Source organism: Antrostomus carolinensis, unplaced genomic scaffold (assembly GCF_000700745.2).
Source record: "Antrostomus carolinensis isolate BGI_N321 unplaced genomic scaffold, ASM70074v2 scaffold16549, whole genome shotgun sequence".
Classification (NCBI taxonomy): Eukaryota; Metazoa; Chordata; class Aves; order Caprimulgiformes; family Caprimulgidae; genus Antrostomus; species Antrostomus carolinensis.
The window spans coordinates 62,207-90,042 of record NW_010340791.1 but is presented as its reverse complement, the minus strand read 5'-3'; the positions used below and the strand labels follow the sequence as shown (position 1 = coordinate 90,042).

The following is a 27,836-nucleotide window of genomic DNA, read 5'->3' as shown; positions in this document are numbered from 1 at the left end:
ATCTTGCATTGTTTTATAGACTCGCCGGACAAGAGACCAATGCAATAAGACAGTATTTTGTTGCATATTTTATGTTCCAGGAAGGGATATTTATATCTACTCTTTGGCTCAGATTCTGGAACAGCTGCCAGTTTCACAAACAGCAACAATTATCTGCTAAAAGAGGAGTAGAACTTAGAATTGAAGTTCTCTATGCATTTTATATATATATATATATATATATGTATAGATATCTTTAGTGTGTGTATATATCAATGTTTGTGTATATACACACGTACATATATATGTTTTGAGGGAGAGGAGAGCTGATAGTGGTAATTCTGACACTGATTTTTTTTGCTCTCAAACCTTTTTTTCACAGCTGACTTTTACTGAGACTATGTTTAACTGTGTTTGTTGCAGTGTTGATAAGTAAATTTCAGCAATATTGTGTACTGTAATGCTCTCATGCTATTTGATTTTTTTTTTTTTCTTTTGCTGTTCATTTTCTTTTTCTAAAATCCATGAACTGGGGTTTGAAGTTATTTTTCCATATGCATTAGTAATGTTTATTTTTTTTTTCTCTATGTGGATAACATCATGAAAGTAGAAAAAAAATCAGCTGATTTGGAAGAAAATCAAAGCTGCACAAAATAAATTCTGTAACTTGCGTCGGTTACTGACACACAGTGCTCTGTCAGCATTTTTCATCCCTCTGTCTCCACTACCTTCTGTTGCAATGGCAGTGTGCCTGTGGGCAGAGTATCAATGATTTAGTCTTCATTGCTGCAAAGGAGCCTATTCCTTTGTGAAAGGGCAGAAAATCCAAGCGCTTCCTTAAATGTTGAATTTTACTAAATAAGATGTAAGAACATGTTCTGCTTTTTTGTAACTCTCAGCTCAGAATTCAAGACCCTGTTTATGTAGGACTGTTTCTGAAGCTTATGGATGTCCATGTAAAAATTACCATTGACTTAATGACTGATTTTAAAAAACAAAGAACAATTGCTTGTGCCTTAATGTTGGAAATCTCACTGTTAAAGGCATCTCACAAGATGAGAAGAAAGAATTTCATATTTATGGTTATAATATACCAAATATCTGTCCTTCTGCTTAGAATTATGGGCAGACTCTTCTCCAGTTGATTAAATACAGAAATTTGGAAGAATTAGAGTATGTTAGGGGAGGTAGGGTTTTTGTCATACAATACATCTTTATTTACCTAGATGTAATGAGAACACTGAATAATTTTAAACTATCTGTGTTTCAGATAACTGTGGAATCTTTAAAGAACCTGCTCGCTTTTGGTAGGAATAGTTTGGATAACTAAGTTTGTACAGTGGACCAAAGTAGGCACCTAGTGTAGATTCGCTGGAAGCTGAGCTATATCTCGTGGCTTCCCAGAGTTCTGTCTGTGCAAGATAATAGTGGGCCTTGGGTTAGGAAGGCTCATTAAAACATAAAAAAGTAAATAAATAAGTTAACAGTGTTATTGTTTCAGTTAGAGTGACATTACATACAGAAATATTTTTTTTGAGGCCCATGGGATGATTTACACGCTGTACTTTCAGAGTTCCTCTTTATATAGCTTTGGGAAAAAAAAAGCAATACCTGGGTGAGATACAACTTTGTTTATTCTCTAAGTTTTTTGCTGTAATGGAGAACAAGCATACATGTTTTTAAGTTATCACTGCTTGTGTGCCTGACTTTATGGTGTATGCAGTTTATGTACTATCGTGTTGATTCCACATGAAAAGTTAAACCTGAGGGTATTACATGCCCGAGGATCGCTGACATTAGGGGAACTCTTCTGTCCCTTCTCATTGTCATTGAAGTAATTATGAAACTATTCTGGATTTATTGTGATGTTGGGGTGTTCAGACTACAGCTTTCAAAAAAATTCCCGGTTGCCCATGCCTGAAGGCATAAAAATGTCAGCAGCTTGCCATGGCTGCCTCTTGACTTTGGAGCTTTGGAGCTTTGGAGCTCTTCCACGTTGTGGACAGGGTACGTAACTTTCTCTTGAGCAGTCACAGAGGTCCATGGTGTGTCTGGTCATGCTTTGCGTGTCAGTGTGGTGGGATGTGAATGTACAGACTGCACTAATCATGATTCAGTAGAATTAACCATGCATACACTGAGATCAGCAGTCAGATTGAAAAGGAGAAAGAGAAGCTTTAGTCTAAGTTTATATTTTTAAGATAAAAGTAACAAAGCTGCTTTGTTTGTTATTCTTTCATAAATAGCATATGGATTTCTAAAATGTAGGTGGCAATTTTGTGATCTTACTTATGCAGGAGTTCCTAAGAAAGTACAAAGAAAACCTGCTTGAATGGTTAGGAGCTTCGTAAACAAAGCCACAGCAGACTAAGTGCTTAGTGAAGTCTTTTTAAGACTGCAGAATGCACTCAAATGTCTATAGTAAAACAGGGCATTTTAAAAGAAAAATTAAGACTAAGAGATATCAAAGTACCACTGGAAAGAATTAGGATGTTGTGTTTGAGGTCACAGGTGCAATTGTCTAGTTAAGAAACAGCTGCTTAAATGTACTTCTAAAACATGATGCATACTTCCAAAGAACTTCTTGTACAAAAGAAATTATGTTTGATTTATGTCAGCTTCCCCTGGGACATCATAACTAAACTTTGTGCCCTTTCAAACTGCTTCTCACTCTGTTTTTGGTTTGTTTTTTTTTCATTCATGCAGAATTCTGGGTGCCTGAATACAGGCAGGTAAATAAAAAACAAACCTCAACACCTTTTTTGTCACTGTTCAGACAAAAAGCTTAGTTTGTGAAGGGAAAGCATGCTAAGCTGTTATGTAGATGTTTGCTGTTTGCTTCTCAGTTCTCCTCTTCTGAATATATTTTCCTGAATTGCTCATTTGTGTCTCTGGCTTAAATGACAGTTCTGCCCTTTGAGCCTCCAGCCTGAGTTCACTGATGGGGGATAATACTGTATGTGTCAGGAAATTGCAAGTGTCAGATTTTTTTGTGTATGTATAAAGATATTCTCTCTAGTTTCTAAAATACAGCAGTGTATTAAAAACTGAAGTCCTGATACCTGTATTTGAAATTCCATATTTTCTAGCTGGGGAATGAATGCTAGATATTCACATCACAGAGCAGGACCGCTGTATAAATGGTGTGATAACTGTTATGATGAACTTGCAGTCAGCTGTATGTTCCCAATAGCCTCTCTATTGTGTTAGGGGAGTTTTGGAATTTAATACTTTGCCTTGGCAAGTCACCTCTTACAGGAAATCATGTATTTGCTTTGGCTATATGTATGTCTACTCACTCTGCATAAAAATTGATCTATCAACTGTAAAAGAGAAGCCATTTATCTTTTCCTAGTTAGTTTATTTTTTTTTTTCAAACACAAGTCACCTTTTGTGTCTCAGCTTCTTGAAGTGAACAGAAAAACAAAGACAAAAACTATTATAAATACTTCTTGACAGTTTGATTTTTTTTTTTTCTTTCCTCTTTCAGATGAGAACTCTCCAGCCAATTTCTGGGATTCCAAGAATCGGGGGGTGACTGGCACGCAAAAAGGACAAATTGTATGGCGAATTGAACCTGGCCCCTATTTTATGGAATGTAAGTACCTTTTTATCCAGTAAAAGGCAAGCATGCCTTTGTTTCAAGGCTAGTCAACAGGATGGCACTTGATACCTGTTTTGTTAAAACCCTCTGATATACCAAAGGAATAGATAGTATTGCTCTAAGGGGCAGCATTTCCCAGTGCATTTGCTGAACATTATATAAAATGGAATTGAGCTTAGATGTGTATTTGTCTTCGAGGGATGTTCTTAGTTGCTTCAGTTTAAGGGAGGAAGAAATTCCCTTGTGCAATGTTGTGCAGTATATACACATTGAAAGGTGAAGTCCCTTCCCAAAAAGTTTAAAATTTCAGCTAGACAAATACTAATGCTAAATGCGCACAAAGGAAAAGGTAATAAGCTAGTAGTGCTTGCTAACGTTTGTTAGTATGAAGGTTAGATTTGTCTCTAGAAAGTACCAGCCTCCTGTCCAGTTGCATCAATATTTCTCAGCTAAAGCTTCATTGCACTGGTGAATCTGCTAGGAAGTTTTGAAATATTGAGTGTCTGTGTGTGACTGGAAGAAAAAGTCTTCAATGAACTCCATAAGAAGTATTGGTAGCCAGCCTTCAAGCTCGAGAGCTGTGCCACTCCCTTAGGCAACCAGGATATATAGGAAGCTGAACCACTCTGCTGTGTGATTTTATTTTTTTTCTTTTATTTTTTCTTTTATCTTACCATCTTAAGTATATGATCCCCCAAAAGAGCTGTCCCAAAAGAGCTGTGAACTGCTCTGTGAATATATACTTCCACTCTGTTACTTCACTGTACACTGCAGTGCTGCCAGCGGTAGGTCTTGGCAGAAATGTTTCTTCTAATTAACTGATATAAAAGCCATACATGTATTTCAAGAGATGTTGTGTCCCCTTTACTATAAATAATTATTAAAGCTTCTTATTTCTAGAACTCATCATTGAATCTTGCCAAGTTACCCTATGCATTACGCAGCACTTTTTTAACAACAAAAAAAACCCAAAACAACTTTATAGGATAAAATTAAATTAAATTTCAGGAGTTCATTACAGGAGAAAATGTTTGAACTGAAGATGAAGATCAAGAAAATAATAAAGACTAAGACAATTAACTTTCCTGGTACCAAAGACAACGGTATATTAAAGCAGATTAAAATGTGTGTTAGAAGTGTTAGTTGCCTTATCTTTTTTGTGCATATTCTATATCAATATTGTTGCCAATATGGGCAGTTTGACTTCAAGGATATTTGTCTCTATCTTCAGCTGGTTATGTGTTGTGCTGTAATGTATGGAGATAAGGCTCTTGAACAAAATTTTAAATTCATATGAGTAACCTAGGCTAATGCTTCAAGAACTGTCAGTTTTGACTTAGAATCAGCCGCAGCTGACTTTGCACTTTGCAACTAGCTGCAGTTTGCAACCAACTGATATAAAGAGCGTAGGATATGCATTCTTTGGTTTGAGTTTATAATATTTGTCTTGCCTTAACCTCCTCTTCACTAGACTAAACAAGGCCAGCTCTTTCAGCCTTTTCTCATAGGTCACCTTTTTCTCCATCCCAACCATCTTTGTAGCCCTCTGCTGTCTCCTCTCCATTTTCTCCAAGCTCTTGAACCTAGGCACCCAAAACTGGGCACAGTATTCCAGGTGTGTCCCCACCAGTACCAAGTAGAGTACTTCCATCTATCTGTAGGCCACAAAGATGTAGCCTGTGAGGTGGTTTGTTGTATTTGCAATGAGAGCATATGCTGGCTCGTATTCAACATGGTGTCATCCTGTTCCTTTGCAGCAGGGCTGCAGCTCTGCCAGTCTGTTCAGAGGCTGTAGTGCTGCATGGGGTCATTCCACCCCTGGAGCAGAGACATGCAAGTCTCACTCGTGAGCTTCATGACATTGCTTTTGACACAGTCCTCTAGCTATTGCTCATGCTCTGATGTGTAGAAGCTCCAGCAGGCTTATGGCAAGCTAGGTATATAATGTGAGTTATAGCTGGGCTTATGTCATGACAAGGTTTTCTGACTCGAAGCCGTTTCATGTTTGGAGCACAGACAGTGCTTAATTGCCACCCCATGTATACTGCTGTACCTATGTGATTGGCAGGCTCCCTGCTTTGCCTACAAGAGGAAGGGAGGGTGATCTTTGCTGCAAGCCTGAGAGACCTTGAACCATCTCTGGCAATGAGGACTGATGATGCTTATTAAGAGTTATGCTAAATGATGACAATAATCCTTTAGGAGTTACGGTCAAAACTGGCCTGAAGTTGTCTATCTTTTTGGCAAGAGAAGGAACAGAAGTTACTAATGTTGAATGATGAGTTGAGATCAGTCAGTGTGCATGTTACCCCAAAGACTGGTTGTGTTTTTTCCCTAGCAGTGTCAGAGCTTTAGGGCCATTACATGTCTCTTCACCAGTGATGTAACATCTCTGTAGGGCGCAGTGCAGAGGATGACAGCATCGCTAACAAGCCATATGCAAAATCTCATGCAGAAGGAGTATTTCCATTTTGATTGCATTAATGACTCCCACCGTTAGTCAGTGGGAGTCAGCTGGATTGGGCCTCAGATTCCTTCTGCAATCCTCAGGTTTCTGTCTTTTAGGAAAAGCATCTTATGCCTTAATTTGGGAAGCTGTTTTTCCATGAGCGTAATTGTAAACTTATTAATAGTTTCACAGAGGTCTGTGGGATTTGTGCTTATGTTTAAAGGTAGGCCTCGGAGAAGCATTTTTCTGAATTTTGCATGACTGTATATCCACAGTCTTGTAACTCAGTTTTCCAGTTGTTCCATTTATTCCTCTTAAGATCACTCCCTATGGATTCAGCATCTCCCATTCCCCTGCAAGTAACATGTAAAGGCATAGTTTGCCATCTGCACTATTCAGATCAAGCAACCTTCAGAAAGAAGGGCAGGGAGAGTGTCATCATCTTCCTGCTAAAAACAGACATTAATTCCCCCCAAAGCACCCAAAATTAGCAAAACAAGGATGATCAAAGAGAACTCTCACTCACTTTAGACAAAAATCAACACAAAAAATTCTGTAGGCTCTGCTCTGAGAAGAGAGAATCAAAGGAATCAACAGTGAAATAATGAGAAATGAACTTAATGTATTCCAGAAATACAAGCAGCCTCTGAGGTGAGTGGCTGAGGAAGGGGAGCAGGGGGAAGAGTGCTGAGGAGAAAGAAAATACTTGCAAAGTATGAAGTCCAGCTCACTATCACAAACAGCTACTGTCCTTAAGCTGTCACCTTGAGGCAAACTGAGTGGCTCTGAACTGCAGAGCCAACCAGTACAGAGGCAGGTGCTCCTCTTTCTTTTCCCTGGGGAAAGAGCAAAAGGGCCGTGTCAGCATGAAAGGGAACTCTGTCATTTTAGAGGTTGCAGAAGGTGAATTTGAGAATCAATATGCCCAAGATGGTGTTTCCTTACCCATCTAGTAGAGGTGGCTTTAAAACATCCTGCTCTGAGGCTTGCTAAAATGTGGAAGAAGGAAAACTGACTCACTAGACAGCTCCTCAAATTGTTTGCTGTGTGAACTCCAGAAGGATTGCTAAATGTAGCTGCAGCTCTACAGTTTTCATCCTTCTCCTGTGAAGAGAAAGAACAAGTTCAAGGAGTAGTATTGTGCAGAAGTGTCAATAATGTGAAGGTGCAACACAGCTTAATGTTTTCACATTGGGTATGGCCACCTGGTATTTAGCATGACATCAGACTGTTCAGGTCCTTAACCACATCAGAACCTTTTGTCTCTGGTGCAAGAAAGGCTGCAATTGCCCCAGGAGTGATTTTTAGATTGTGGAGTGTTTCTCTGGGAGTAGCAGTCTGTGAGCTTGGGATGGCAGGGGCTCCCTCTGGGGCATCGTGGTGGAACAGAGATGATGCTATTCTTTATGGAGAACAGAGCTAGCAGAAAGATGGAGTGAAATGATCCATGGAAAGGCTGATGATAGAAAAAGCATGTGCAAGGAAGCTTGAGTTTTATGAAGACTAGTTCATAAAAGCTGCTGCTCATTCATAAACTGCAGCTTCTAAGTCAGTTTTCTGCAACATGGGGAAGGCCAGGTCATGTCAGAGGTGCCAGGGGAGGGAGGTTCAGTATAGTGCAAACACTGTCCCGCGACAGGTAACTGGTGCTTATGCACTTCCATAGCAAAGTCCCTGGAAGTTACAAGCTGTCCATGTTCTAATAGGTAAAACAGATGGGCTATTTTCTGCTGCTGGGAGCAAGTGACACAGCGTGGCTTGTGCCCATGCAGCCAACCCTTCCCCTGTGTCAGGGATGCATGGTCGCTGTTCAGCAGTAGGGTGGTCGTGTGCTTGTATTTGAGTCCCTACCATGGTCTTGTCTTGTTTATTGGTAAGGCATAGGCCAAGAGCCTCCTTTGAGACTGGATTGGGCTTGTGTTTGTAAGTTACAGGCTTGGTCCCATGTGTATTAATTACAGGATCTGCAAGAAACACCTTCACCTACTTTGTCTGTAGTGTAAACTCTTTGTTGTTACTTGTAACAGTTGATGTCATAGTAGTTATTATGAGTAGAATAGAAATATATTGATTTCTGTATATTTTCTTTACTGATGCTGTGGCTTTATGTCTTGAACAGTAGCCATAGTGGCAGCTGTTGGGATTCATCCAGAGACTGCCAGTCTTGTCACATCATTCATTTCCAGATCACCCTCAAGATGTTTGTGGTTAAATTACTTCTGGTGCCACACTGTGATACTCGAATACAGTGACTGCACAGATGCTGTCTGTTTTGTACTTAAAATCTTGGGTTTGTAGCATGACTAGACCGAGATATATTCAGAAAATGAGATATATTCAGAAAACATGACAATATATGTGTTTGCATTACAGTAGTATCATGTTACAAATGTGTTTTTGTGTGGAGTTCTCTGTATTCAGTCCCTATTTCCATAAAATTATAACTTTTTAAAGTATTGAGGCTGAAACTGCTATACTTTGTAGCTAGCCATGCTGACTCCCAGCTCCCTTTTTTGTTAAAAAAGCTAATATATAATGAAGGAAAAAAAAAAAATCAGTTTAACACTTGATATGCTTTTAGCTTTTAAGGGCTGCTGTAGCAAAGAGTTGTTGTTACTGGGGATATGACAGTTTAGTTTTTTAGTGGTTTTGACCAAAATGGTCAATGTTAATGAATGTTATGTCAACTTAATTAATTACTTGTATCCAGTCTCTATATTTTCTGACCATTTAAATGAAATTCTAAGGTCATGATTTTCTCACATGGAATTGTTCTGAGCCTGGAGCATTTGTCTGTGTAGTGCCCTGCAATCAGCACTCTTTCAGTGGTCTGTCTGGGGTCTCGTGGTTATTGTCCCTACCCTATTTATAAATGCATTCACTGAGTTAGAAATACTTAAGTTATTCTTCTGCTATTTATATCTGTTGTACTTCTGGGTATCACAAATAACTGAAACAGGATCAGGTCTTATATTTTTTACATTTGTGGCAAGTCTTGTTGACTTCCTTAAGCACATAATACCCCCAGTGTTTTGATTTAAAGGTTAGATTATAATTAAATACTTTGCCAAACTGGAATATAATAGACAATGCTCGTGACTGTAAATAAGAATGTCTCAGAGTGACAGCAAAATGAGCGGGGCTGGCAGGGATAGGTGGGCTCTGTTATCTGAACAACCACTTGTCCAAGTAGTTTCCTTTGAAGCAGGTTAGATTTAGAGAGATCAGTGGGACATAAACTTTTTTTGGTTTTGATCCTAGTTTATCTAAAAAGCTTTCCGTAAGTCTGCTTAAGTCACTTTCTAGGTTTTATTTTTTTTACCATTCCTTCTGTAAAATAATTTCTATGATGTATCTGCTGAGGGAGATGGCAAGTACCCGGTGGCAACCAGCTTTGGCACTTGTTCTGCTGCTGTTTGCTACGCTGTGCTGTTCCCAGTAGGAAGTATCAAAAGTTATATGGTTAAAGTGATGCAGAGAATAAAATGATAAATGTCCAAACAAAAAGGTTGTGTTCAATGAACTGCCGTGCTAAGGAAAAGAAATTCAACTGGCAGGACGTGCAGAGCACTTCTAAATTCCATCAGTTGTCTATGAGGTGTTTGGTTCAGCTGGGAACAATTAGGGTTTAAGTGAGTGCCTTTTGCCTGGATTGCATCTCCCTTTATAGCTTTGTGAGACCTGAATGTCAGTGACTTAATTTGCTCTAGTGACAAAGTTTTCTTAAATAAGTTTTGCAGAACACGCTCTTGTATTTTTTCAGATGAGTTTGTGATGTCAGCTTTTTTCTCATTGAATGTTGGAGGGCATGTGTTTACATCTGCAGAGAGCCCTGGATTCAGCCCAAAGTAACTTCTGGTATCTAGCTGTGGTGTCCAGAAAGTATTAGGTGCTGTGCAGTTTCCATACAGTTAACAGGGAACACTGTTTACCTCTGCAGACTCTTATAACCCAGCTAGGATTTTACTTCTCTTTTGGAGGTGTCTCTGCCCATCCCTTCTCAATGGAGTGTGGGCTGATTCCACCTCTAACATAGGTGTTTCATTTGACTAGGTTATATCTGGAGCAAACTATTCTTACAGCGAACACATCTGGTTTCCTGAATTATCAGTCTCCTGGAAAGAATGCATGCTTCCAAAATTATGTTCATGTGTTTATGTATTTCAAGTTTATGTATTCTGGGTATCTTTCTATCCTGAAGCAATTTTTTGATGGGCAAAGTTAAAGTATTAAAGGCAGTAAAAAGGTAGTTAAAGTAGGAGACGCAAGGGAATTAGTGATGTTTTAAAAGCAAGCTATTATTTAGTGCAAGCTGATCTCTTTATAATTGAAGAGGCAAGAGTGTATGGTCCATAGAGGGGAAGTACAATGCTGTAATTTCATGCAGGAGTTCTTTTGAAATTCAAATGTCAATGTTTGAGTCCCGGAAAGCTTTGTTAATTCCAACATTTTTATGTAACAGACCTGAGCTATAAAACTATGGTTATTAAATGATAACAGCTACTGACTTTTAAAGATGGGGATTATGGTTTTACGGAGTGTTCAGATTAATTAACATATATATCAATTTTTATATGACTGTATGATAACTTTCAAAGAATCATAGATACCTCAATTTCTTTTCTGTGTTATTTTTAAATGAGGAGGAAATTTCTTGCTGTCCATATGATGTTTGGAGGAATGTCATTGATAACGGGGCATGTGTGGTATCAAGAACACAGAGCTAGGTACAGCAATTTTCCCCTCATGAATGAAAATACTTTTTGTTCTGAAATGTCATCTTTTCCTTTAATGAGAGAGCGAATAGTCTTGTGGTCAGGTACCGATGTCCTTCCCTTGTCAGATTTACTGCTATTAACTTTTCTGTTACAGATTACGTACAAAGCAAGTTAATTAGCTTGTTGAGGGAAGAAAAGGTAGGAAAGAAAAAGAAAGAAGTGCAGGTTTTCCCTTGAAGGAAACAGATGAAAGTGAGGTGGCAGGAGGAATGAAAGAAGCTGGGAAAACTCTGTAGATGACACATGGTGTTGTGCAGTTTGTATTATGGAACAGTTCAGATGAAGCCTGTGTATTAATATGATATTGAACTCACCTATCTAAATATTGAAGTCCTGTTTGCAGATAATTGAACTTAATGTTTCTGAAGAGGTCTCTGTATTTATGGGACCTCGTTTATAGGTAGTAGTCCGAGATGTGTTCTGTCAGGAACAGACGCAAATACCTATTTTCAGTATATCTGGAGCTCAGGAATCCATCAATCATCAAGAAAAAAAAAAATCAACATTTTTTTCATGATAACATAGTACAAGAAATGTAAAAAAGCTAGATACTCAGCTGTTTTAAACTGACAGGGTTCCTCTGAGATTTCTTTTACTGTTAACTGCAGTTTCTAGCATTATTAGCCAAACAAAAAAAAATATGTAGCTGTCTCTGGTCCTGTGAAGGGGTTGTATTCTTGCTGTATACAAGATTCAGTCTTACAAACCCATATTTGCTTTGGCTGGCAATGTCTGCATGCTTGTGATGGGTAGCCCATTTTACAATTCCATGCTGAATGTCAAGCACAGCTCCTCTTGTGTTAACCCCATCAACACAATGCTATCAGCAGATCTGCTCTTCCTGTCTGTAGAGCTGTATAAAGCCCAGAACAAATAAACGTTGCTTCTGTTGGAAAGTGGGAGTAGAAGTCTCCCCACTGTGTTTTTAAGCGCTCTGCTTTTTCTAATTATTTCTAGCAATTGGTTCTGAAGATTTTTTTAATTTTAAATTTTAATTTATATTAAAGGGATCATCAGTTCTATTTCTTGAAGCAAACATTGTTTTCTTCTACCACCAGCCACACACAGATATTGAAAAGTACTGTATGTGCGTAGAAGTCAATGAGAGAAGGAATCTGAGGATCCCAAGCTCGTAGCATTGCATTTCAGCCTTTCAGAGAATGTACATCTCGGTGTAGTGAGAACATACAACAAACTTCTGTCCACCATCACATTACTGACTGACTGTGGATAGAAGCATCAGCTGATGACACTTCCATAGCGAGATTCTTTTCAAAGTTGATGAACTGAGAGAAGGTGGTCAGTGGTGACAGACTGAATAAACAGCAGGTCCAGAACCTCTCTGAAAAATAGAATTTGAGTCGCAGTGAAGCTGAACAGCGTAGCTGGAAAGTAGAAGGCTTGGTGAAATAGTTTGTTGTCTTACCAAGTTCTCATGTAGTCATAATGTGTTCACAATGTGATTAAGAGATGCTCAAAACTTGAGTGTTGGTTACTTAATTTATGTATTTTTACAATGTGGAGTGTCCAGCACTTGGTATAAATCCCACCAACTTTTGCAAGGTCTGAAAGTCCAGTTGTATGTGAGCTAGAAGTTCTTGTGTGTCCATTTGTATCTAAGTATTGTTGGTAGGTAACAGAATTGCTGTTTAGGAAAAACCAGGTCCTGACCCATAATTTTTAGGCCTGATAAACTTTTGTGGGTGATTAGAAATCCCATTTACATTTTGAATTTTCTGTAAAGCTTGTGGTAAATAGAGCATGTTTTGACTGTGTGTGAACTCAGCTGTGAGGAGGAGGAAGTGGAACCAGCAGTTTCTCCACTTCCTAAGTCTGCAGAGGTGCTGTCAGCCAGACACTTTCCTGTGAAGGGTAGTTTTGAGGTGCCTCCTCTTTGCTCTGGGAGGAAGATAGTAAATCAGCATTGACCTATAGCTGCAACAAATTTAAAAATAATTTAAAAAATCCTTTTAGGTTGAGCAGGCTTGCAGGATGGATTTCTGACCCTTCTGAGTAGGAATAAGTGGGTATTTTATTTTGCAGTAATGAAATAACTCGGCTCTCAAGGAATCATGCTGTATGCCTCAAAACCTTATACAAAACATTGCAGTTTTGTGTTTTAGAACTACTGACCTATTGTTAAGCCAAGTCAGGGGAATTGAACTGCCAAAACTTTCATGCACGTCCTCTGGTCTGACTGCTATAATTTCTGCCTGCCTATGTCCAGAAGTAAATCCTCATCAAACGTCACTCAGAAGAGTTCTCCCAATGGAGAAGGAAAACAGAGAGATTGTTCCTGGTAGGGAAAACCCCACAGGATCAAGGACAGCCATAATTATAGCCGTTCTGCTGGCTTAGAGGAACAACAGTGGAAGTCAGGCTTTGGTTAAACATAATACTCTTGTTTGCAGTAAATGCAATTTAGTGAACAAAACTTTATTCAGTGGGACCAAAAACATGACCCAACGTTCACCTTTCCTGTGTTGCAATACAAAGTGCTTCAAGCTTCCTTCAGATGTGTGTCATGCAACTTCTTCCAGATTCCGACAAGAATTGTCCTAGTAGCAAATGTCTCAGTAACCCTTTTTCATAGCTGATTATATTGAAATAGTAGCTGAAATATAAGCTGCAGAATTAGCTAAATTACTTTCTTTTTTCCTGTTAAGTGACAGAAGGTCCCAACACACAAAAGGGAGATAACCAGATGCTCTATTCTTAATTTCCTATTGAAGTATTTCTGAAGACAGGTCATTTAATGATGGATCCTACTCATATAGAATGAGCTTTCCAGAGTACACTGAACAGCAAATTAATAGCTTTCCACCACGGTGAGCCATACTTGCATCTCCACTCCTACAGGGTGGCCAGAATACCTGTAGGGCTAATGTAGAATCCAAACATAAAGAGCTTGTGTTTTACTGTATTTTTTCTCATCCTCAAGCTGTGTCTCTTTATTCCTTTATTTTGCCAGGATCAAGGGTATTTTTGGATTGGCATACTAAATTATAGTAAAAAATGTGACAGGTTACACAAAAAGCAAAATCTTATTAGTGAGGCCCTGCAGGAGTTAATGAAAGATGCAGTGCTTTTAAACATTTTCATGAGTGATTTGAAATCCAAGGTTCCTCCCGATTTAATCTGTGGATGACATGAAAATTACTGGAATGGATAAAAACAATTGAAGATCCATATAGGACGATTTATCAAGCTAGGCACAGGCAAATAAAATTAGTTTTTATATTGCTGACTTCAGAATGAAAGGCATGTAAGCTGTGTGTTCTGCACCTCAAAATCAACTTGCTGTGTAACCTGTGACGAGAGCTGTAATGCATTTCTTGGATATATAAGCAGAGGAGCATCTTGTAGGACCACGGGAATGATCACCTCAACCCCGTCCCCCAATTCAGCTTTGGTGAGGGTGGTGTTGGGGTACTGTGTATAGTTCTGGAGTCCAGGAGTCAACATTTATTTTGTGAAGGGGAGAAGGCATGGCAAGGATAATGATCAGAATAGATGATCTGATGATTTATTTTCTCCTATCTTGTAAGAATCAACTCAGAGCAAAAAGCACAGTTATCTTACAGGAATTAGGGTTGTTCTATGATCCAGGAAAATATATCCCGAGTCTGTACCCCAATTCTCTGCAATCCTCGTTTTGCCTGTGGGAGAGTGGTGGGACACTCGCAGCCTTTCTGTTCTCTGTGCCTTTGCCTGAGGTTAGGAGAAAGCAGTGCGAGGCGTGTTGCCCAGCCGCCGCTGCTGCTCAGGGGCTCGGGGCACTCAGCACGGGCTCACCTGTGCTGTTCTCCCTGTGTTCACAGTTACTGTAGGGGTAGGTGGTTCATTGGAGAATTATGGCTTCCATTTGAAAAAACCCCAAACTGTTCAAAATGCCCAAAAAGGATGCCACTGTTTGAATCCTCCTGTCAGCAAAATGTATGTTAATGCCTGCATCAAAATATGTTACTTTCCATTTGAGAAGCAAAAAAGCAGTCGCTTTAACTATTTCATAGACTACTAAGATATAATACCTCTAGTACCACCTCTGTGTATAAGGCTGTAGAGAGAGTTCCCATTTTCATACCATTAAATAACTTAAGAATTAAACATATGTGTAGTTATTTTTTTTTATTTGCAACTTTTAAATCTGATGAAAAATAAGTCACATTAACCCTATTATGTTGAAATTAACTTGTCTTCAGATATCAATACTGATCTCATTTCCTTCCCTCTGGACCCATACAGAACATGCAGAAGTGGCTTTGTGTGAATTATGCCCTATGAATACTTAGAGATTTCTTGCCCAATAGTGACCATGGACATCTTGCTGTAAGAGCTAACAAAAAAAAATTAATGTTTTTTTACTGAATGAGTAGAAATATAGTTGAAAATAATAATTATTTAAAAAAAAAGGGCAGCATTTACCAGGTCTTTAGCTAAATTTCTATTCAGACTTCCTTTGAAACTGGTTTCCAATTTTCTACAGGTTTAGAGAAAATATATTTCAGTTACAGTTATTGTGCACTTTTACAACAAAGACTGGGAACTGCCCAAACTAGGACTTAGTGAACAGGAGTGAACTATGACACTCTCTATGCATGTGTTCCTTTCATCATCTCTCTTTTGCCTAGGGTCAGTCATGAAGGGCTTAATGTGATTTTTTTTGTTATTTTTTGGTTTTGTTTTTTTTTTCCAGCTGAAATAAAGATCTGTTTTAAATACTACCATGGTGTTAGTGGAGCTCTCCGAGCTACTACTCCATGTATCACTGTGAAAAACCCTGCTGTGATGGTAAGTTTAGCCCATTTGTTTATTGTATTTTTATAAGATGATAATATTAACTGTCAGACAAACCTTTTGATATGTCTTCTGGTTTTACCATTAACTGCGATTTTTGCAAAAAACTCTATTACCTGACAAAAAGAATTAAAATTTGGAAATGCTTTTCTTGGTTTTGTATTTTTCATGGTAAAATTACAGTAAAATCACTGAGCTTAGCTGAAATCTTTGATGCTGAGAACTTGATTTTCCTTCCTTTCAATTTTGCTTCTTACAGTTTGCTGTAATTTAACATCATAGTAGAAATTTTTCACAATTGTTATCTAACTCAAACTGAATCCTTATTAGAAGTCTCAATTTCTTTTTCTTATTTGTTAATATTAAAAATGAAATTAATGCTGAAATAGCAATCGTTATAAATTGTTACAAAAATGAGACTGGACAAAACTCTGCTCTTGCAAAAATTACTGATTTTTTTGAGTATTCATATACCACTGAAATTTAGATAATTCTCTGACTGTTGAGAGTTATTGCTGCCTTACTATGTTTTCATTACGAAACTTGTTCTTTTGAAATACTAGAAGTTTTAAAGGAGATTTTTATTTGTTTAAATAAGTATTGGAAGAAGAGCCTTCCAAAGTTGTATCCAGGTGCTTTTGATGAATTAATTTATCCGATAGGCTAGCTCTTCAGTTGACATGAAGTTTAACAGTGCATTTGATTCATTGGTATTAGCTGACAAATATTTAAGATCACATGGGTCAGAATGTTGTCTTGACAGCTGCAGTGTTGAAGGTACTGTAGAGCACAGGTTATTCAAACTGAATAGCTTTTGTTCTGATCCTGCACTTTTTCAGCATTATATACAAGTGCATGTTATGGCTATATAATATTGTATGTACTAGACTTTATATCTTATTATACCAAATGTTTTTTCTTTCTTTTAGAATTACAGACATAGGTGATAACATAATTTAATTGTCAGATCTGACAATGAATACTATCGTTTCGCAGCAGATGTGAACTCTTGCTACTTCACAGAACAAAATGTGTTACAGTTAATGAGCTTGACAGCCACTGTCTTTAGTACCAGTTTATACTACAGACCATAAGGTAGCCTGACTTTCAACAAAGAAAAAAATGCATCTCAAAGTAACCCTTAAGATGGGCTGTGTGCTGTACTATGTTGTTACTGAGAAGCAGAATTATTATATTGGATGGAGAAACTGTTTGAACTTTTGTGTTTTCTTGACCTTTGTCATACTAGCCCACCAATATTTTTGAGATTCATTGCACAAAAGGACATCTGAACTACTGTCTTTGAGTGTGCATTTATTTACTTGGGAGCTACCTGAAGACCTGTCTTTCAGGGTCATTAGTCAATCTTAAGGAATTAACTGGCTGTCACTATTTAATTTTTTTTTCCTTTGAAAGTAGCACAGAGTCCTGGGTATTCTATGGAATTTACAGTCCTGCTAGAAGGTGTAATTTTATATAATGATTTTTGTTTGTGCTAACAGTACAGACTTCCAGTAATAGCGAGCTGTTTGTTTCCCTAATGAGAATGTCATCTGACAGCTCAGATGAGACTTCCTAAAAATATTATATTGAATTAGTTATACTTAAGTATACCTGTTATTATATGATAATACCTCACACTGTTTGCATGGTTTTGGTGTTGAGCTTAAGCACTGTGTAGCAGAAAATACTTTGTTCTCTTGGCACTGGTTGTGTTTGTGGCTACAGAAATGCTGTTTGTGGAAGTGGTAAGTGAGCCAGGCCATGCCCACTCACTCTTTTTAAGCCGTAATAAGTTGCCTGCTTACTTGGATCATTCTGTGTTTTTGTGTTACATGGTTTGGTGGGAGACATGTTTCTGGTTTTCTCATATTAATGGCATATCACACCAGGCATTTCAGTCCATCTTATATTTGGATAAACAACTAACACTCTGTTGTGTTCATTTGAACCAGTGGAAATGCAAGGGCTGATCTAGCATCGAGAAACAGTGCATTACACCCGATGAGACAGCCTTTGTAGTGCAAAAATCGAAGCATGTATGCTGGGGTGAAATTTCATACTTGGCACAGAAAAATTGAAATTGCTGTTCAGGTCATAAATGGAACAGGAAAAAGGTGTATAGTGAAGCTGTGGAAGTGCTAGGGAACACTTACAGTTCATTTTATTATAGCTGAATTGTGGGCAAATCCTATTTTCTATAAAATGAAGTAATGATGAGCAATGTAAACAGTATTACTCAAACAGAATCAATGTAGCAGAAAAATAGGTATAGTATGAGGAAGGTCTTTTTGTTGATGAATAACAATTTTAACAAGAAAACAATGCATGTTAGAACAAGCCTGAAAGAGTACACTGAAATACATAGCATTCCTTTGGCCTTGCCTGGGCAGCCTCACCTTCCTAGGGGCATGCACCCCTTGCTGCTTGCAGGGAATCCATCTGTGGATGAGGGGACACTGATCCAGCTGGAATTAACCCATTACTTTTGATGCCCTTGTGATTTGCTTGCCAACTGTCAGCACTTATGCATCCATATAAAGTCACTGGCGTAATTATGTCATGCTGGATGGGAAAGGGGTAGTTTTGAGCACTCTAGTGAGAAACATCTTACCCTGAGAACGGAGGTGCATCGTGAAGCCAGCAGTGAGGGAAGGGAACGGGCTGGTTGGTGACTGTTGGCACTTGCTGGCACAGTACATTCCCTCACAAGGCTGCTGAGGCCCATAGGGACATCAGGCATCAACCTCATCACTGTTTCTTCATCATTTTGTTTCACTGACTGTTGTGTATGAAGTATTAGAGTTTTGCAATGGGAGAAATTCCATATGTTTGCTAATTCCGATGAAATTCCAATGTGCTTGCTGACCATCATGGAAAGTATTTGAAAGCTAATGATATTAAATACCTTAAAGCAATACAGAAAGGAATGATTATGTTTTCAGTTAATGCAGAGTGGATTCCTTGCGGCTACCATGGCTCCAGAAATCATTTATCATTCTGATCACTTCAAACAACTGTTTGGCTGCTCAAAACTGCTTTAAATACTTCTTGTACACACATAGGTGTGCGAGTTGTTACTCAGCTTTTTTTTTTTCTTAATCGTTCAATAGATTAGTTGACTTCCTGTTCTATCACTAGTCTTAGTCCCCAGTGCTGTGTTTGGCTGAAGCTTTTTCATCAGGCTGTGTCACCTCTTCTGCCTGGGAGTGAGTGTAGTGCCTACCTGGTTTGACTTTTAAAGATAGCTCCACTGATATCTTAATGATAGACTATTCGGCTGGATGCACATCTCTGTCTTGAAAAACAAATTCATTTGTTAATTGAAAGAGCAAGACATTAAATACAGGATAAAATTTTTATTTTGAAGTAGTACTTTACCTAATGAGGGATTTCAGTAGAAACCAAACCTGAAAATCTGTGAAGCATAAGCTTTTAGACCACATTCATATTTAGATATCTGATACACTTTTCTGTTTAAAAGGAGCTTTTGTTCATAGATCTGAAGGCTGGTTTTTAGTCTCTCTTTGATCTCTTTGCTTTTATTGTTGCACAGTAAATTATCTATTTGTGGAAAGTGACAGAAGTTACACATGCTGTCACTGGCCAACTCAGTGCTTTGGTATGTATTACCAATCCATACTGTTGATTTTCTTTTACAAAAGGGAAACCTAAGAAAATATAGCCTCCTCTTCTCCAATTAATAGTGTCTGCATGTGTATTAGCCTGTACCTGTTCTGTTTGGAAGATTCCAAGTATTGGTGTATTAGCACTGTATGGCATAAATAATAGATATTTTCCTAGAAACAAATGCTGTACTTTGCCTGTCCATGGTAATAGGCAGTAGTTGGTCAGATTCTTCCCCTGCATGCTTCCTTAAAATTGCATTATCATCCTCAAGCATATACAAAGCAGACAAAAACTTTTGTGGTATATTTCATTTTTTCCTCCTCTTCAGATGGGAGTAGAAGGCACAGATGAAGGTGCTTCTGGAGCCCAGCACTCTAGGAAGTTAGTCAGCTTTACCCTATCAGGTAAAAACCAACACTACTTTGTGTTTTACATATTATTGTTAAAATAAAAAATTGCTGTTTTAAGTAATATCATAGGAAGAACACTTTTCTTCATTAGCTTCTGTAGGAGCACACTCTAGTGTCTTCAAAGATGTCATTTCTTTACAACTTTTGTTTGTTGAAAACAAGCCAGGATCCTGAATCTCCCGGAGTGAAAGAAATAGATTTGATGAATCCCAGCATGAGAAATTTCCAGTTTGCACAAGGGAGAGTTCCTCTCAGATTAAAGAGTGGAAAACTTAGCCTCTAAATAAAATGCAAGCTGGTTCCATGACTTTGAAGTATTAAAAAAGCAATGGCTGCAAATGGTTGGAAAAAAGGAAAAAAGTCTTTACGTGTAACAGAGCTAAACTGTCACTACAGCAAAATAGCTGTAGGGGTACAGTCTACAGCTTAACTTGTTTTGATTAGCACATTATTCCATGGGAAGTCTTGTGTGAGGCTAAAGCATATTCATTCAACTTGAGAAAAAGATTGCTTCTGGATCTTGAAAAGCTGACAATGAAACATTTGGAGATTGTAGCAGAAAAAAAACCAAAAACCAACCAAAACCCTGTTTTTCAAAGTTATCTGGGATAGAACTGATAGATTGCATAGACTCCATATAGTGCTATAAAAATGATTGTTTTGTGAATTCTGAAAAAACTGTTGTGCTTAATAGGAGTTTGTGACTCAGCCTGAGGAGTCCCCTAAATTAATTTTGGAAGGTGTATTGACTGATAGGTCTGTAACGTATTTTCCGAAGCGTTTTATGCACATGCAAAGTTGTTGCTTTTAAAGGCAATTACCCTTTATTTCATGGTATTTCTACTGTGTGGCTTAATTTTGAACATTGGGTAGTGTATATATATATATATATATAAAATTATTTTTTTTTTAATCTTTAATCCACAAGTGTGGCATTTCATTTTAGTGCAATAGATTTTGCCTGCATGTATAAACTGCTCATCTAAGTGTTCATGTGCCAGTTGCATTAGAGTTATGAAGACTGCATGCAGTGTATTGGAGTACTTAATGGAGAAAAACACAAAAATCTTGTGGTTCAGCAAACCTAAACAGAGAAATTGTACAGTTAAGTTTAAAATCTAGTATTATGTAAAAAAAACCCAAAAATGTTTCTTTTTGTTCTTGTTGAAGCTTGTGCTATCGTTAGAGTCCTTAGGCATGAGAATATGCACCTGAGGAAATTATTATTTATTGTTGCAAGTCACAAGGGCTGCAGTACTGAGGTTTCCCTAGGAAGAAAGAAGCATTTTCAGAATACTTTAGCTCCTTTTATTTGAAATAAGTTATCTTCTAAGTTGGGAGAAAATGTGCATGACAGTCCAGAGCAACCTTGATAATGAGTATTTGAAATTATGTTTATCAAAGTCTCAACTTCGGGAAAGTGTCAGTTCACTACATTACCTTCTATACAGTTTCTTTTTTAAATCTTAGCCCCTTCCCCTTACTCAGAAACAGGGCAAGTACTGTGTGATGGTTTTTTGTGATTTTTGGGTTTTCTGTTTAAGAGTGGAAATACCTTACTGAGAAAAACATTTGTAGGCGAGTTAAAAGTTCATGCTTTTTGTTTTAAAAATGACTGGAGGTTAAAATGTAAATGAGGATGTTGATACCTTTCCTCCCTATATTCTGTTGGGAAAACCCTTGACTTCCTGCTTTAACTGTCTTCTGTACACTGGATCCAGTTAACATATGAGTAATTTTAAGTTGCTTTAATATTTTATAGTGAATTGATTTCCTGGGTAATATTTTAGGAGTGTACTACATTGTGAAGTAGCTTTAATTTAATCAATTCCTTTTTCCTTCCTTCTTGTTTTGTGTTATAGATATTAGAGCAGTTGGACTTAAAAAAGGCATGTTCTTCAACCCTGATCCTTACCTAAAGATGTCCATTCAGCCAGGCAAGAAAAGTACATTTCCTACATTTGCTCATCATGGCCAGGAAAGAAGGTCGACTATCATCAGTAACACAACTAATCCTGTTTGGCACAGAGAGGTAATGTGTCCCTTTCGAGAGCTGCCTGTGAGCTGATGCAGTGTACCAGGCTTGTATTTTCTTTTTGTGCATTAGTCCTTACTCTCTGAAGGCTGTGAGCTTATTTTGTAGCTAGTTATTTAAACTGACACAGAAATTGTAGTAATTTTAGGAACCCTGTTGTTGGATAGAAACAGCTATCATCTGCATATTTAAGCTGTGTATTTAAGCTGTGCTGCTCTGAGGTTTTCTTTCCCTTCTCTGCTAACAAGAGTTGACCTCACTCAGTAGCCCTGTAGATTTCTTGAAATTGCAAAAATAAATTAATTGAAATGGATTATATGTTGTGAGAAGACTCTTTAAGAAATGGTACAATAAATGAGCATTTATGCTCAGTGGTTGTAGCAACTGTTCATTTGGAAATTATATTCTCGTTGTGCATAGCATGTGCCAAGCTTTCAGTTTTGTCAGGCGGAGGGGATGCTCTTTGGTGTAGCCTCTGCATGCACTGCTGTAGGAAGGAAAGCCCAGGGAGGCATTACAGCACCGCTCAGCAATGGGGGAAAAAGAAGCAGTATGGCAGAAGCCAGTTTTCCAGATGTGTTTATATTGGATAAAATGTGCAGGTCTCAGAGAAAGAATTCAGTCCCACAACTATATTTGAGCACAGAAGAGCCAGGCTGTGACTTTGAAGATAAATGTTTATGTGGGAAACAAGGTGAAAATACAGACATAAGTCCATAACCCTTTCAGGACCAGCAAGCAGCATTTTTGATCTGTGCCTGTTTTCTAATGAGCAGATGCCTGCACTGTGTTGGATGAATATTAATGTGTTCTTTAGGAAGACTGGAAAATTGAGTGGGCTTTGAAAAATGTTCCCACAAATCATAATGAAACCAAACAAGCAGTAAAGCAGAATAGAGCAGGGCCAGCATTAGCTCTGCTCTGGGGTGCTTGGTTTTGGGAAAGACTGTTGATGTATGGAAGTCTTAAAATCTTTAAAAAATCAGAGTTCTGATCTCTAAATTGATTCTTCATCTTTCTGTCCATCCATCTATCCATTAGATAGAAAGAAAATCTAGTCTTATTTTTCCCCTTTTTTATCCTCCAGTTCTCCTTGAAGTTGAAGCTTATTAGAAAAGGGATGATGTTCAGTGGTGCACGCGTTGTTATCAGCTTGCTTTAACTGCTGTATTTTCCCTGTAGCAATGCTCTGACAACAGCAGCTTATGTTCCCATTACATTTGCTGTCCCAGTGGTGCAGAATTGTTCCTGTTTTCCATCTACTTCTTTCTGCAAAATAATTTGCAATTTTATAGCAAACTGAGATTGACAAATTTTTAGGTTCTGTTTATCACAGGAATCCATCTCCAACATTTGCCCAGCATGAGAAAGTATTTTTATTCCTGGATGTATTTAGCTGATTTCTACAGCTGAACTGAGGAGTTGTTCCTTCATTTCTTCTTTGTTTAATACATCTTTAGCTGTCTAGCCAGATGTGTATTAGGTATTGTACTCGGGTTGTGATTTGCTCAGAGGTCTTTTTGTTTGTTTCTTTGAAATATCTTGAAATCTAGAGGAAAAATAAAAATCTTTGGTGCCTAAACTTGCTTTCCTAAGGGAATTTGTTATCACACTGTGTGTATGTGTGTACATGTCTGCCAACATGCCTGCTCATGTATTTGTCCTGTACCCCTTTTGAATCTTTTGGCCATCTTCAGGCAGACTTGACAGAGCTGCACAGATCTCAAAGCTGAAGTATTCATAAACTGCATGAAAATTGCTTTCTCCTTTCTGACATAGACCCTGAAAGTGCTTTTATCCAGTGCGGTTCCTTACTGAGCAATTATTTGGAAGGAACAGTAAAATGATCTGGGTTTCCCGAGAGGCTAGTTACATATGCAAAAATACAGTCCCTAAAAAATGATGCTGACGTTATTTTGTGATATGGCAACTGCTGTCATCACTTACTGCTTTCGGAGTTCACTGCGCGCTAGTAGTAATTATGTACACACTTTCTGAATAAAGGTGTATTGATATGGTGTCAAATATGCTCTTTCCTTCCAGAAATATTCTTTTGTTGCACTTCTAACAGATGTCCTGGAAATTGAGGTTAAAGACAAATTTGCCAAGAGTCGTCCGATCATCAAGCGCTTTCTTGGGAAGTTAACCATACCAGTTCAGAGACTATTGGAGAGACATGCAATTGGGTAAATTAATACATTCTTTATGCTAACTTCTGTTGATCAACATCTAGGATACTGGCGCAGAGCAGCCTTCCTGGCTTACTGTCACAGACTAGCAAATTTCTACTGCATCTGTAGTGAGAAATTCAGTAGCAATTTTAATAGCCTTATTTCCTGGCTGGAAGATGTCATTGTTTCTAACCCTGTTCTGAAGGCATGTAGCTGTTTGTGTGTGTGTCTATAATTTGTTTTCAGCTTGATTTCTTTACATAAAAAATGTTACCCTTGCAAAAAATGTTAACCTCTGGCTAGCTAGTCAAGAAGCAGGGCATTATCACAATACTACATGATTGTGTGCAAACTTTTTAGAAGAAGCAGATTTTATTGTCTCACTTCTTTTAGAGTTCAATTATTTTTAATTGTCAGTTTAATAATCAGAGATTTAATATCTGTTCAGCTAAATGGCCAGAACTGCAAGACAGTGATTCCTTATTTTTCAGAGTGCTGGTGGTATTACGCAATTAAAATTGCCTTTTGCTATGAATAGTGCACTGATGGGACTCCAAATTCTCCTGTTGTGCTGTTTTTAAAAATTCATGTTCATGTTTTGGTAGCTAACTTTACGGTATAAACATGCAAGGCACTTAGAAACTTTTAAGATGTTTTATACTTAATGACAGTTACTGGAGGGGAGCCTAGTGTAGACAAGTGGATGTTCTGGTGAGGCCTTCATACAGCCATATGCATCAAGAAGAGTCTGAGACTTGGTAATTAGGCACTGTGGTACACTGCAGGTGTAAAGCAAATGACTGGAGGTCTGCAGGAGATGCAGCAGTGTGTGCAAAAATAGTTTTACATTTAAGATGGAGCAGTAATTGTAGAGTGTATTGTTTTGTTAGCATCTTTTTACATTTATATGCTATACTTGACAAATTAGAAAAAATAACTCATTAAAAGACAATGGTAGGAACTGAATTATGCAAGTGTGTTTTGTATAGGACCTAACTCAAAGTCTGGTAAAGTCAACGTCTTTCCATTAACTTCAAAAGGCCACTGGATGAGGCCTATGAGGAATGATGGTGAAATAAAATGTGTATATTCTTCCCTGAAAGTTTAAGGGAATGGCAGTATCATCATGCTTTGGCACAAAAAGCGGGATATAAACGACTGGCCTCCTTTTTCACAGATACTCCCATCAAAGTAACAAGTTGCATAAGTGGAGAAAGTCAAATTCAATTTGAAAAGTTTTTAGCTTTAAGTTTACAAAGTGGTGGTTACACCGGTAAGTAAAGTAATAATAAAATTAAGAATAGCTTAATGTCTTCTGATACAGAATTTATTTAAAAAAGAAAAAAACAGCCTGCCCACTTGTTTTGTAGTGCTATCCAAGAACAGTTCAGGTGTAAATGTGATCTAACTTTTCTAAGAAATACTTGATCTTTGCATTTCAACAAGTTGTGGTAAGTTGAGCAAGTAACTTTTTCTAGTAAATTTGCACACTACTAGACACTGAAAAGTAGCACCACAATACAGACTGATTTCAAAACTTAGTTCAAGGTGTTCATTTCCACACTAAGCCCCAGCATGTTTTTCTGCTCTGGGATTCGTAGTGCTGTGAAGTCTGTAAATTACCTGTTTGCTGTGTTCATCAGTTCTTGTCTGTGTTTTTTCAAACCCATATTCTGGAAGACATTTCCTGTTTTCTTCTCCATACTTTAGTTATGTATATTTGTTATATCAAATCTTTTTAGGAAAGGCTGTATAATAAATGTGTAGCAATAATATAGCTAAGTATTCAGTTTGATTTTGCCATACTGCTGTTAGAACTGACATTAAATCAGTCTTGCAGATATTTTTGCCTCTTCATCTATAATTTTTTTGTCCATTTACAGTTTTTGCATGCCAATCAGTTGTCAGAGTTCCTTTTTCCTAGACATTGTACAGACAGACAACATTTCACCAGCAGCTTTGCAAAGGAAAGGAGTGGTTAATATAGAGGTGAAGTAGAAATGTGCCAAACGTACAATCAGCTGCTAGTTCTCTTTTATTTTGGTTTTGGACAAGCAAGCAAAACATCCTCACTTTCTTCTTTCTTATTTTGGTAACGTCAAAGACAATTGAAGTCCTCTACTAGGTTAACATGTGAACTTGAAAAATTACATTAACAGAGTCCAAGGACTCACAGTACATCATATGCTTAACCTGATCTTCCCTTTATTAGGGATCAGTATTAACAAATTAAAAGGTAAAGTCCAGAACCAGCCATTTTTAGACAGACTGCATTAAAATTCTGCCCAGCTTTTAACTGTCAGCATAACTCACAAGTTTGTGTAACAAAATGTCCAGGTGGCCTTAAATTTCATGGGAATTATGATAAATGAACATAATACTCATCTAGTATTGATTCAACTGATTACAGAGCAGACATTCATGTTGTGGTTTTCTCTAATCTCAAATGGCCTAGAGTAATACAAACTTTATTTAAAAACTGGAAATCTCAAATGGCAATCTTTGGAGAACACCTCAAGTCTGGCTCAGAATTGTAATTGGAGTACAGAGCGATGAATCTGTGACAGAGCCTGGAGACGCTACTATGATAATTTGCTCCCATAGAGCAGTGTGGGGGGGCTGCTTTGCCTTACGTTGTCCACTCAGGACTTTTTTTGCTAAAAGTTAATGTTTGGGTACAAACTACTGCAGCTTATTTCAGTAATGACCTTGCATTTGTTTTAGTCTATCACTTACTCATATTGCAGCAGGAGTGCTCCCAGTAAAGGAGAGGTGTTTATACCAGTATAAATTTATTTGCATAAATAGGAATAATTTCCTATGGAAGTCCTCAGCAGCCCCCTCCTCTCACTTTAACTGTCCCAGCTGTGCTGAGGGGAGCTGGGGAAGTGAATTGTGGCTGTGCCTAATACAAATGTATAGCCTAGGATCTCATCCTAAGTATCAAGCTGATACAAGTGCTTAATCAAATCTGAGTCCCACTGAATTCAATAACACTTAAGAATGTATTTAAAGTTAAATCTGAGCATTAATAGCTTTTATAAATAGAAATGCTGAAGTGCTTTACTGAATGAGAACTAAAATGTGAAGAAACTATCTGGAATTTTGTATATAGTAAAAACCACAAGGGGGCAGAAGGTTTTTAAAAATGAAAGATTTTGCTAATTATAAAACATATTTTGGGTTGGGGAAGGAGGAGGTTAGGGGAAAGGAGATCCTTTACAGTTTGATTTCTTTAGGACTTTGGAAGAGATTTAGGGATATATAAGAATTGCTGGGGCACAATCTGTATTTGGAAAGGATAAAAAATATTTTGTTAGGCTGTTTTATCTGTTAATTAAAGGTATTTTACACCCTTGTTGGTGTTTGTGCTTTTCCATACAAACCAGTGTATGTGGCTGATTTTAAGATTCTAATAGAAATGACATTCTATCACAGTAACTCTTATCTCTGGGTCTCTGATACAAAATACTAGAAAAATAAAACCAGTTAAAATTGTAAAAACCCCCAATATCTTTGTTTTTGCAGAGACCAGGTTCTCAGCTATAATCTTGGCAGAAGGCTCCCAGCTGATCATGTAAGTGGATATCTCCAGTTCAAAGTGGAAATCACATCTTCTGTTCATGAAGGTGAGAATTTTTCAATGATCTGGATCTCCAGATAGTTGTATGGAGAGAGTCTCTATGTGTTTCTATTTGTAGGATTTCCTGTGGTAATATACTTTCTCATTTGCCTACAGTGCCTCTATTATAGTTTTTTCTGTTGGGTTTCAAAGTTTGGATATGTCAGGTACGGCTTTGGAGGTGGTAATTCCAAAACACCAACACTTACTGTATTGTTTTCCTATTTTGTTAGACACATTTTAAATGAGTCTGCTTGTGAGTCACATTTTATGGGATAGATTTGGTAATCAAATTCCTTGTTTCTCTTCACTCTGTAATACCGTTGGCTGAGATAAGCAGTTGGAAGTAAGATTCTACCCT

At 37.7% G+C, this 27,836-nt stretch overlaps 1 protein-coding gene across 1 annotated transcript in view; it reads left to right on the top strand.

The window, feature by feature from the left end:
• Positions 1 to 3,474: 3,474 nt before the first annotated feature.
• Positions 3,475 to 27,836, top strand: part of HECW2 (HECT, C2 and WW domain containing E3 ubiquitin protein ligase 2) — a 73,746-nt gene continuing 49,384 nt past the window's right edge. The window contains exons 1-6 of the mRNA XM_029087055.1: positions 3,475 to 3,577; positions 15,507 to 15,601; positions 19,566 to 19,641; positions 21,510 to 21,679; positions 23,726 to 23,868; positions 27,382 to 27,482. Of these exons, the coding sequence (XP_028942888.1) occupies positions 3,571 to 3,577; positions 15,507 to 15,601; positions 19,566 to 19,641; positions 21,510 to 21,679; positions 23,726 to 23,868; positions 27,382 to 27,482 (592 nt within the window). The 5' untranslated portion in view covers positions 3,475 to 3,570. The remainder of the gene's footprint in view (positions 3,578 to 15,506; positions 15,602 to 19,565; positions 19,642 to 21,509; positions 21,680 to 23,725; positions 23,869 to 27,381; positions 27,483 to 27,836) is intronic.